At 41.1% G+C, this 13,049-nt stretch overlaps 1 protein-coding gene across 1 annotated transcript in view; it reads right to left on the bottom strand.

Annotated features, from left to right (window-relative positions):
- cacna2d3a (calcium channel, voltage-dependent, alpha 2/delta subunit 3a) overlaps positions 1 to 13,049 on the bottom strand; it is a gene marked incomplete at its 3' end in the record, with an annotated part of 113,716 nt that overhangs the window by 87,456 nt on the left and 13,211 nt on the right. The window contains exon 3 of the mRNA XM_083974739.1: positions 3,694 to 3,810. Within this exon, the coding sequence (XP_083830865.1) occupies positions 3,694 to 3,810 (117 nt within the window). The remainder of the gene's footprint in view (positions 1 to 3,693; positions 3,811 to 13,049) is intronic.

Raw genomic sequence — 13,049 nt, 5'->3', positions numbered from 1 at the left:
AACACAAACTGCTCTTGCTCCAAGTTTTATTTTGTGTCAGACAGAGAGGAGGCTGTGTTCGCCATAATAATGTGGCGATGATAAGGGAAAGAGAATAGAGACATGAACACAATCAAACACCGATTCTAAATGCAATTATACACACATACATATCACTCTTTCTTATGCACAAAACCATACACGCACACAATCTGCAGGAGGCTAAGGCACTACTAAGTTTACAATTATGTTTCTCCCTGTCACCAAATCAAAAGCATTATCTTAACACACAAGGATGTAGGCACAAACCTTTACTCGCCTAAACACACTTAAAAAGAATGACATCAAAAACCCTACACACACTTTAACAGGTGCATCTCTTTACAGCAGTGGAGGTTGCCGTCTCTCAGCAGGTGGCGGGGAGCGATAAAGAGGGGGAATCGATGTGAAGACGGGGAGATAAAACCATGTTGACGGACAGGGGAGAGCGCCTGCACGGAAATTGAATCGCTGAAGCACCACATATACTTTAGCAAAAAGCAGAGAAATGGGAGGGGGTGGAGTAGTGCGAGGAGAGACAGAAAAAGGAGTGAGGGATGCTTAAGGACAGCTAGAGTGCACGCCATGCCAGACAAAACTGAATTTCAGTTATAAAGGCTCAGAAAAGCCAAAGAAAGATGGAGCAGAAGACGAGGGAAAATGACTCACAGGCACTGCCATTGTGTCTTCCAGACTGACAATTCAACACAAGGCTAAATATCAGCACTGACAATGAGAAAGGTGGGGGGTGAAGTGGAAGCATAATAGCAGCTGTTTAAATGCTCCACGGATGTGTACACAGCAGCCATTATTTTCACTGCTCCACTTTTTTTTTTCAAATTTCCTGCCTATCACATTTATTCTTCTTCTTCCTTTCATCTGTCTTTATGAAACCGTTACTCCACCACCCCCAGTGACCAGGATTACCTCTCATCTCCACATCAGCACTCATAACTTTTTATTCCACACACTGAAGTGTGCACAACCCCCCTGGGATCCAGAATTATCAGGCATCCAGCATCCGGGCAGGCATTTCTAGAAAAGCCATTAGCAAACCGAGCCCTCGAAATCTCCAGGGGCTTGACGCACTCTCAAGGAGATGACACACACGCAGACAACTGTGTGACTAGACTCAATACATCTAATCTCGCTGCTCAATGAAAATTACTCGTGTCAACAAGTAAGAGGGACAGTTTAAAAGGGTTGATAAAATGACACTAAAGTGACAGATGGGTGAATTAATTACAGTTTGGAAAATGTATATAGCGGTGGTTTAATTACAAAACAGCGTTCATTATTGTTAGAAAACTGATTAAGACCTTGCTTTTCTATTACATGAGTTAATAACAGAGATAGTAAGAATATTCAATTAGAATCTTGCTTTCATGCCAACAATTATTGTGTAAGAGCAGGATAAATGTTTTTCTCATGCCTGATGACTCACATTAACATGAAGTAGTGGCTCAGTGAAGAGTCGTATTCATGTGATTGAGTGGAAATGTGAACGTTTTCAAAGGCGATCTATGGCCGTGAAAACAGGCACGGTCATGAAATCCAAATGGCCAAAGGTATCATGCATAAGAATAATAACACCAGCAGAAGCAAAGCTAAAGCACGGAAATGGTTTGTCACTATCTGTGCCCCTCTCACTCCCTCCCTCGCTTTCCTTTCAGCTTGTATCCTTGGACCAGACTCTCAGAGAGAAATCCAATTTCTGTGAACAGCACCATGTTGTCCTGATAGGATCTATCACCTGGAGCTAGAGCAGCAGCCAGAGAGGCAGTGCACCGTGGACACATCCTGAACTGCACCTGTTACAACACACACACACGCACATGCACACATACATATCCGCAGACATGCAGTCATGCTCACGCACAGACGGTTGATAAGACTGCTCATACTGTTCATGTACCGGCAACAGAGGTGAATGAAGCATTCATATCGTTTTAAAAAATGTCAAAATAACACAATACAAAAATACACCTGTATCTGTCCTTTATGCACTTTTTGCTCATGGGAAAAAGTAGAAGTAATCAGCAAATCACTGTCAGGGTTTTTTTTTTCTGGCTCACCTCACACTGATGAATTTCCAATAAATATGGCCTTTGGCGGCTCAGGCACTTGTTTGCAATCACCTCATCAGCACAGGTACAACTTAAATGTGACTGAAAGAACCACATGAGCTTGATGTCATGTCCTCCTCTGTCTGCTACATATTTCACTGTAAAGTGTGACAGAGGCCATATGTGATGTGTTCTGGTGGATCAGGCAAGTGATACATCCTATTCTTATACCTAATCCATCCTTGCTCTTTCCCTCAGAATAATGTATCATTTTATAGATAAAGGATTAATGATTATGCAGTACATGCTTTGAATTGATTAGCTACAGTGATGCAGTGCTCCAAACAGAAGACATGGCACACAGCAGGGGACAGAAGGCTTATTAAAACAATCAGAGGGTTGAGACATGACTTGGACACCAGCTTTACACTTAGACTTCAAAAAAGAAAGACTTGTGAGCATCTTATTTCATTCTTACTACTGCTTCTGTAGCATGAATACAGTATAAACAAACTAAATCAAACCACACACGCAAGAAAAAATGTTTCTACAACGCAGTTAGCCATAACAGCTGAACCAGGCAGATGCCATCTTTGTTTTCTTTTGATCAAACACAGAGACAACTGTTTAAAAGATTCATGTTAACACCACTTATAATTTGGAAAGCTGTAGCTGAGACTCACACAGCTTGCCCCATTATGCTAATAGTTATGCAGCATGGCCTCTTTCAGAGTTTATTTTATCATACACTTATTGGATCAGTGTGTCTGATGCATTAATATTTTAGTAGCATTTTAATTCCACTACTTTGACTGAAATTAAATATTTTTTATATATAATTAATCAGCTAATCATATTTTTATGTTATAGAATCTGAATCTGCAAAGTACGCAATGACTTCAGCTCTCAAATAAATGAAGTAAAAAGTGCAACATTCACATCTGGAATTTCCTAATCTGTATTTACAGAAAGGATTAAATACCTAAAACGTAACACTTAAGCACAGCACTTACTGTAGCTGTCGTCAATTACAGTATGAAGTTGACACATAAACACATAAAAAAATATATAAATTCCATAATTTCTGTTTCTTCTGGTAAGCGGCCTCGTATGTTTTCTGATGTTTGGTCTGAGCAGATCAATAAAGTGACACAGGCACTGATGGGTGGATCACAGCTTCCCCGTGTCTGTCACCTCATTCCTGACACCCACATATCTCTCTCACACATATACACACCACACTCTGGATGTGTCTGGTTTCACTGTGGCAATGTGACACTACAGCACTTCTTCAGACATCCAATAGGGTCAGAAATAAACACTTTACCAAGTGATTTCATCAAGCTCAGCCCCACATCTTCTCTTGATTCCCAGCCTCTTAGGGAATGGATGTACCAGTAAAATGATGTCTTTAGTTTTTTTTTTCTCATTACATGGTCTTTGTGTAACTAATTAGAAAGGGGCATTATCTTAAATACATCTTTGTACAGGATTTGTTTGAGACTTTGATAGTTTGTATTTTATCTTAATTCTAAAGACTTTTAAAAAAGAAACCGCTTTGGTGTGATTGATGCAGATTCTGTTATTCATACATCAAAGTTACACATACCTTCATTGCCTCAGCTTTCTTGTGAAACATCTCCTCCATGTCCTCTGCCAGCCGCTTAACCAGCCGTAGCCCATCAATCTCCTCCACCCGCACAGCCCGTTCAAACTCCTTGTATTTCTGGAAAAAAAAAAAACGCATAATCACGTTAACAGGTTACAATTACTGCCATGGTTAAACAATCAATGGTGTGTTTTCACTGCATTAAATAATTTCAGTGGATTGTGGAAAAAATGCACATCATATTAAATGCTGGCATTTACCGCACTGTGTGCGCTCATGGTAATGTGCGGAGTCATAATGTAATGTGTCATGCAACAAATGACCACATTTGCCATGGAAAACTATCTGATGAATAAGATAATCCCATGTTTTACTTTATGTGTTTAAATTAAAAATAAGAGTTATGACAGTATAAATTTACTATAGGTATTGTTGGAGGATAACAAGCTTTAAAAATAGTTTTCAATAGACTAGACTGTAGTTAATTAATACAAACTGAATAAGGCATACAATAAGGGTTGTTGGCTATGTGTATGGTGGCAAAATGACAACACAGAGAACCAAACTCAGATTATACAATGATGGTGGTATCTAGAAGGAATGCTACAAAGTAGTAGGAATACATTACCAGCCGTTCAAAAGAGGAATAAAGCTCAGAAGCAGTTGCTTCTCCAAACTAATCTACATACAAACGAAACCAATCAGCTCAGCCCAGAGAATTATCAGCCACCTTCAAGTTTTACTCACCACACATTAAGCATTGATGACACACCGCTGCCCTCAGTATCTGCTCTACACTAAATCACATTATTCTGCTCTAAACCTATACTAGGGTGCTTAGCTTAACCAGCGCCTTAAACGGGGGACAGTGACATTAAGTCTCATTAATTCCACGCCCATACATGCCACACACACACACACATATGCAGAGCTGATCTAAGAGAGGGGTACACTTATACAAAAAAAAAATGAAGAAGAAATAGAAGAAAAAGAAAAGAAAACCATTTTTGAAATCTGTGCAAAGCTGCAGGCAGCTGTGTTTCACTCTTGGGGGATTTAACAGAAGATTACCGCCATATCAAATAGCATGCTCTCTCTAATGTTATGCCAACCTGCTTAGATGCATGCTCCTAGCTGCTCCCGTGCAGCAACACACATGTGTAGCAGAGTGAGGGGAGAGAGATCACAGCAGGAGGAGAGGAATGTGGACAGCATCAGACACTCAGGCAGTAGCGGTTGGAGGCAGTAGCGGTTGGATTTAGGCAATCATCTGAAAAACTGCAGGACATCGCCGAACAGAGAAGAATATATCTTTTTTTTTTAGCTTCATGCCAAAACTTTTGATAAGCATGAATTCTTTAGTTGTCGCTGAAGGTGACAAGTGAAAGCTGAACAACTGAGCAAAAATGTTCTGTGACTTGAGTGCACAACTCCTGAGACAAGTTACTTTATTGAGCCCTGGCTGAAAACAACGAAGAACAAAAAAAAGGGACACTGATAGGGAGAGACACTGACTTTGATCACTGATTATCTTTTTAGCAAATGATCAAACACGGGTAATTGTCTTTCTTGTGTTTGTGTGTTGCTGTGTGATGTGGAGGAGAATATTGGCACCTTTGCATTAGGGTCTAGCCTGCCTGTGAGAAAGACACAGCCACAGCCACAGCCACAGCCACAGCCACACAGACAGATGGTTGAGAAAGCAAAAGACAGACAAAAGGGGAAACAAAAAGAGTGAGAGAAAAGATACTGTGATAGGAGGGCAAACACTGTGTGGGTGTATAGAGATTCAAGAGATGCAAAGACAGGTAGGATGAAGAAGAAAGGGAAGGCGGAGAAATGTTAAGGGTGAAAAGCGAAGGTAGAAAGTGGAGGAATAGGATGATGGATGATCAGAAAGAACGTTGAGAGATAGTATTGAAGTGGGAAGGTCAGAGGGTGGTGTGAAATGCTATCTGTATTTGCAGAGCTGCAGGCAGACATAAATGGAGGGAAGCAGTTTAAAAATCACTAAATTTCCATTTAGTAAAATATTTGATGACAAAAATAGTAAGAAGAATGACTTACAATGTAGAAAATAATAGATTAAGTTCAAATCTGTTGATCAGTACATTCATCATTACAAGCAACCAATTATGAGTGCGAGGGCCAGAGCCTGGAGGTACAGTGATACCAGAACGATCGTGGTTTTTGGAAAAACTTTTTTTTTTTTTTTTTTACAGCAATTATAGTGATTAGAGGAAAGAGGGTCTGATTCATCAAGGTACTTTTTGAGAAGATGAGGGTCCAATTTGCAGTATATTGGAAGCTCGGGTGAAAGTCCTGTTATGTATGAGTGGGACAAAAGGGCTTTTATATCAGTGGAGAGAGATGTAAAGACAGGGGGAGCAACGCGGTGCATAGACAGCAAAGAGCTGCTGACAGGAAGAAACCACGGAGGGCCGAACAGAATCGGGTTCCTTAAGGGAAACGCTCACTGTTTCATCTTTATCACCATATCATAGCATCAACACTCTGTTCACAGCCACAACACTGAGCAGTCTGTGTCTTTGAAATGCTGCCGAAGTGGTGCCATTGCTGCCAGATTCATTTGCATGTCATGGCCAAACAGTTTGGTATTAAAATTCTCTTCGAAAGCCCCAGCAGCGCAGCCATCCAAAAACGCTGCTGTTTCACATACGGTAAAGACTGGATCAGACACAGGAGGAAAGAAAGAAGGAAGATATTTTACAAAACAATTGAAAGTACTTTTGAGACACATCTTTTTCTCCAGATCTGTTCTGCATTGCAATAACCACATTTTCTCACACAAACCTTAGTTCCTCACCCAACATCAGCTAATTAATTGCTGCCTCAAGTAACATCATCTGTGGCCAATCAAAGTGACTGGGCTGATGACTCACAAACCAAAATCATAGCCACCCGAACCGTATGAAAATCGGGGCAATAATCCCACTGGCTGACAGACAACTGCGGTATGTCAGGGGGACAGAAAATCCAGGTTTTAAACCAATCCTGGTTCCTGGCTGGCTCTGGTGGGCTGTTAAAGCTGACAGGTCAGCAGGATATCAAAACTCCACTGGCTTGACTGGTTTCTTCAACTATTTCTTTCTTGTCCTTTTCTCCCCACACTGTCTCCGCAGAGCTTCTTCTCTCTAGTTTGTGTATCTCATGGTTCCTCTTTCATCTCTCTCCTCCTCTACTGCACCCACTTCTTTTGCTAATTATAAAAATGAATGGGCTGACTTCATGGACACACTCATAGATTATTCCTTCTTAAGACGTTCCCTAAGTCTTTCCTATTGAAACCAATACATTCTTGTCCTCCAGCTCCATTAATTCCCTGTCTATGAAACTGGCCCAGAACTGACAGATATTACACACCTCACCAAGGAATAAGGAAAGCACAGAGTTCCCACAGCTTGAGCTGCAGTGTTTATGTTTGTGATCACGTCTGTGTGGTCAGCGAGCGGCTGAGACGGTCCAGCTGACCAAAGGCTGTCTGCAGCGCTATGTGCAGTCAGGCTGACCAGAGCAGACCGCGCCCAATTAGCCCGGCACTATCCTCTTCACATCACATCATCATCACAGGAAAGCCAACTGACATACATCCAGAACCACCATTTCCCAGGAGAAGGCAGAGGAAAGCTTCTACAACAGGCCTCAATGGAAACTTTAACAAAGCTCGCAGTGAAGTGAATGGAAGACAAGCAGAGGAGTAGAGGAGTCAGATTCAGGCTCTTTTGTTGGTCTAATGAAGTATCTGATGCCCTTCAAAACCCACTGTTGAGCGGTTAAATTTGTGTTTCAATCCCCCTGCAGTGTACGGGAGAATCTGAAAGAAGTCCAAGAAAGTGAGGGAAGACACACACATACAGTACGGTAAAATACTATCGTCACCTGAAGAGCACATTTTCAGGTGTAACATTTAGCTCTAACACCTCTTCATGGCCACTTGCCTGACTTTGGAGAAGTTCCTAACTTACAGCTGAGCATATCAGGTTAGGCTGTGTGAGCATACATTACACATAAGCAAGCAGTAAGCACAACTGGGTTTTTTTTTCCTGTTTTCAGCAAGGGTTGTCTTGTTTGCAGGAAATAGTTTTAAGGTTGAAAGGCAGTACACTGGCCTGACCTACAGTATAATATGAGCTCAGCTCTTGTTTTTTTCATAAAAACAACAACAACTTCAACTACAAAATCTCACTTATCTTGGCTGCCAGGCTTTTAAAATGTGGACGAATGGACTTTTATTTGCCCTGTATTTCCAGATAAATATCCTGGAAACAATTTGAACAAGTCACTCTTCACTGACTTTCACCGTGTTAAGAGTACATTTTCAAGTCTATTATCACCAACAATTCAAAGTGAGTGTGTGTACTGTAGATGCATTCAAAGTAGATTTCCTGTTCAGTTCACAAGCAATAATAGCATCACAGTAATTACACCAAATGAATGATTGCAGTTTAACAGGGAGTGTGTACGACAATACACACAGCTACACCTTCACCTCGGAACCTACAAGTCTCTTCATTGCACAACAGCAGCAGCAGCCCTATAACAAATGGTGCTTCTCAAAGCCAACATAATCATGTCCACAAATGAAACTAGTAAAATGCCCAGACACAAATTTACTTCTCCCTCAGCAAGGTACATCTTCTGATAGTAAATTTATGCCATATCTCCGATAAAAAGGAATCTCAGTTGCTTTGAGGATGGAGAGAAGCGGTGGTGACACGGACTGAACAGTCTGTGTAACTCAATCCTTCTCTTCTGCAACCCCCTCGCCCCCTCTGCTTTGGTGCATCACATGGATGAGCTGATGCAGCTAATCTCTCTCCTACACAGTGTGCTCTGACTGTGGGACAACAATCCCCATATCCAAGCTGCACCTTAGCACAGCGACATGTGCAAGCCCCAAAGTACACATGCACACATACATATACACAACAACACAGATTTTGAAGATATAGATCCAAAAGATATGTATACGTGGACCGTGGGTGGATACGTGTTTCGCTGGCCGTGGCAGGATAGGTGTGCAGTAGTTTTCACCTCTATCCCTTAGCTGGTTCACCTCCATGATGGAATATTAAGAGTGAATGCATATAAACGACATGGATAAGTATCTGTATCCATGTATGTGGTTTCACTGGGGTTTGATAATAAAGTGATTAATGAAGAGGAACAACTTCATTTCACACTAAGACCGAACACCAATCCCCCAAATCCCAGCTCATTTTACGCGTCACCAGAGCCCACTTTCCCTCATCCCATTCACCCATAATCTCACAGCTGTTTGAATCTTTCCCTATCTCTCTCTCTTTCTCACTCATACACACACACACAGAGGCAGATGTGTGTATACACTTGCACAGACACAAACATACAGTATAACCACTACTCTGAGAATTCTTAATTTATTCATTACATTACATTTTTTGGCACATTAACTATTTAAAATTATGAAATATGTGGCCAAATGAAAAGGACTAAAAGCCAAAAGGGTATATTATAATAGTGTTGCTTAATTATTTTCTGTCTCTGGCTATTTAAATGAAGCAGAGGAAAAGGAAAGGCAGATTTTGCTAACATGGGCTGAGAAGCCATGCGTACTTCCCTGAATTACAAGTCTGTCTGCCATAGTATTCTGCCTCATTCAAGCTGTGTTATTTGGTTTTCATTCACAAAAAAAGCAGCCCTGTGTGTTTTGTTTGCTCCTGCCTGCTTGTGGATGAGTCTGGTTTGATGAATAAAAGAGACACGGCTCAGAGAAGCCTCTGATTATGTGTTTGCGTGTGTGTATACACATGTCTTTCTATCCCTGTGAGGACAAATTTAGCTTCATCATTGTGAAGACGTTGTAGCCGACCCTTCCAAATGGCTTTTTGATGGTTAGGACTTGCTTTTAGGGTTCAGGTTAGAATTAGGTTTTTGTTAGGGTCAATAGGGTTGGAGTAGGGGGCAGGAAAATATATTGTATTCACAAGTATCCTCATAACTAACATAAGGCAAGTAAGTGCGTGTGTGTGTGTGTACTGTGTAAGAGATGAAGAGAAGGGCACAGGGGAAATAGAGACCAATAAGTCCACTTAGCAGAGTCTTTGATGCACTGAGCATCTGAAATGCCCTGGATATCTGGAGAAGAAATAAGAAAGTTGACTTGAGAATGCTTGTTAATCCAGGGTACAGGTGCTCAAAGGTAAGAGGGCAGAGGAAAAAAAGAAAAGGCAAATAAGGGGGAGGAGAAAGGGAGCTTAATATCAGCGACCACAACACTATTTGTGTGTCTCTCTCTGTGATTCTTTCATCCATAAAAAGGTGTTTGGATATCCAATTCATTGTCCAATAACTATCTGAAGAATCAACATTTTATTATCACGCCAAAGCTGCAAATCTCAAACTAACATTGAGGAAATGCTCCAAAGCAGTATTTGATATCCATGTCAGGAATGTTGAGCAGTAATCGTAATCAGCAGTAATAGTAATCAGTAATCAACCGTGGTGCAACATACCATCTAATAAAATAGAACTAACCAACACTACTAAGAGAAATGAAATTATTGACACCAAAAGCAGCTAGAACATGAAACGAATAACATTGTACATTTAAGGAGCCTTGTGGAGTTTTATTGTACAGAAACAAAACAAATCTGTCATTTTATTTTGTGCAATTATATAAGTCTTTATGTCTTTTTTGCTCCTTTACCCTCATCCGACAGCTTTAGTGAATCAGGGATTTTAACACTTCAGTCACTGTTGCCCTGTGCTGCATCAGACTCCCTTTCACACCAGAGAAGAATTGCCACACTTTGGCACAATCTATATAAATTTTACAATTTTCCCAATATATATAGACAACATTTTATATTATAATACTTAATATTAATTGGGGGAAAAAAATGTTAAAAATTGTCAAAGATAGACCTTTCTGAACTTCTTAATCAAATCCCAAGACAAAGATGCACAACAGGGAAGTCATTTCCTTCCTTCTGTATGCATGCCTGCCTGCTTGCTTGCAGGTGCTGGTACTTATGCATTAATGCAACTTACATCCTTGTACCCAGGGAGTGTTTGAGCCTAAAACACATTCTTGAGAACATCATTTCATACGAAGGGGCTGTTGACGCCCCACAGCCATGTTCGTAGTTACAGACAACATAGCTCAGGGGGGGAGGGGGTGGGCTGGGGAGAAGAGAGGCAAGGAGAGAGGAGGTGAGGGGAGAAAAAAAGGTAGAAGAAGAGGTATCACATGCCACTGTGTCACTGTGTCACTACTGAGAAAAAGAGACAGTGAGGGTGAGAGACTGAAACAAAAGCACTTTGACTGATGTTGCACTCCACCCCCCTGTGAAACACTCGGAGTCTGTTACTTGAGCGGGGAAAAAGGAGCATCAGCCCAAATCCGCAGCAGGAAATCACTGCTGGATCACAGGATCTCCCAGGAACGCCGAATCGTTGCTATGCCCTCCTCCTTTCATACCCTCCCTTGTATGCCAGCCGACAAATTGTTCCCTCAAAAGAAGAGCGCTGGCCGGAGATGAAGTGGAACAATTAATTTCACGCCTGTCCTCCCTGCCTCAAAAGCATGTTGGTCTGAGTCCCGTATCTGGTGGCACAGAGACACTCCCCGCAGATTGTAAAACACACACACACCCACACATGCACACACGCACACACACACACATAACACACACTCACTGACAAAATGTAAATTAAACACTTAGTGTAAATGCTAATCACACAGACATAAAAACAAGACATCTCTAATAAAATTCAAGGATCATAAACTCTTCTTGCCCGACTGGCCACACCTTCATCGTTGCTCCATTCACCGTATTGCAATCAATCAGTGAGAGTGAAGATAGTATTGATCATAGCACAGACATGTCTCAAAGTCAGATCAATGCACTATGAATGAACGGGGAGAAGTACGAGTAACACATGCACACACATCCTTGATGGAGCGCTCAATCATATTGTGAGAAGAGGCCAGAGTAAAGTGCGCCGTGAGAGGTTGAGCTGCGAGCAGTTTCATTGTGGTCAGTCGCTGGCCTCCAGACATCCACCACATTGGTCAGACACAGTTTGCAAGCAGGCGAAGCATGTGCAGGAAGCCAGGCGGTGGTGTGTGACTGCCGAGACCCGGGTCTCAGTTGTTTTATTGTGAAACATCTGAAGGAATTATAAAAGGCACCTGTTGAACCACATATAAACATTCAGAATTCTCCTTAATCATTTGACGCACTGATAACTGGATTCAGCCTTGTGTCAGTCTTGATAACAGTGTTCAAAAATTGTGGTATCAATCTCTTTGCCTCTGATAGATGAACGTTCTGTTATGTCTAGACAGACAACAACAGCTAAATGATGATCCTACAAGTCTTCCTTTATCATCACTGTTACACACTGGGTTACTATTTTTCGGCATGTTGACAGCAGTGACAGAAGCTGTAAATGGATTATCATCAGAGGGACTACAAGCTAGATTGTATGTTGCAAACAGCAAATAGTACAATTTATAACTAGAATGTGGAACTTTTCACGGAGGCTTTCGCTAGTGTAAAAACATGCTCATTATCTGACTGAGGCGAGTGGTGGCATCGACCAAACTATCCCAAAATGACGGTAAAGCAAAACCAAAAACGAACCCATCCAAATGCAATAAAAAATTTAACTGCATAGGCTGAGAATTACATCTAATGGGGCCACTATTTTCTGAATAGCTTTGGAAACTGCCTGACCAAAACTTTCCAACGTCAGGTTTGATGTATTTGACCATTTCTATAACTTTCCCAAAATAATGGCCTAATGTTCACATCCATTTTTGTGCTGTCAGGTGTACGTCAGGTGTGCAGAGTCATAATTCCCTTTTTCCATCCTTCATACACCCATTTTTAATTTGTCATATGAACATAAGAGTGCCATACCACGAATGTCTGAAAAGAGATGGAAATTATGTGTTGTTGTCCCTGTTTTTGATTGACATTATTTAGGGTGGCCATTTTTTTGAAAACCAAAGTGGTTAGTCATCATCAAGTGGAATGAGCCATGACACCAAGCTCTTTGACTCAAGTCAGACTTAAATGAAAAAAAGATTTAGAACTTCTCAACTCAACTCCCTAAAAATCACAAAAACATGCATCTCAAGTTTTCAATACATAAAATCCCAGAACAATGAATGTAAGGAAATGTATGTACCAAGCCAGTCTTTGCAAACTTAATGATTTGGCCAGCACATTTGTTTGATGTTTGCCACTAATACCATCAGGAAAGCCCTTGTAACATCTTTAAACATTTTTAGATTTTAGGGGACATTTTAATAGTCACTGCTCAGACTACCATCACTATCTTAT

The sequence above is a fragment of the Trachurus trachurus genome (assembly GCF_905171665.1).
Source record: "Trachurus trachurus genome assembly, chromosome: 7".
NCBI lineage: Eukaryota > Metazoa > Chordata > Actinopteri > Carangiformes > Carangidae > Trachurus > Trachurus trachurus.
The sequence above is the reverse complement of the archived record's forward strand: the minus strand, read 5'-3'. Positions and strand labels throughout refer to the sequence as shown.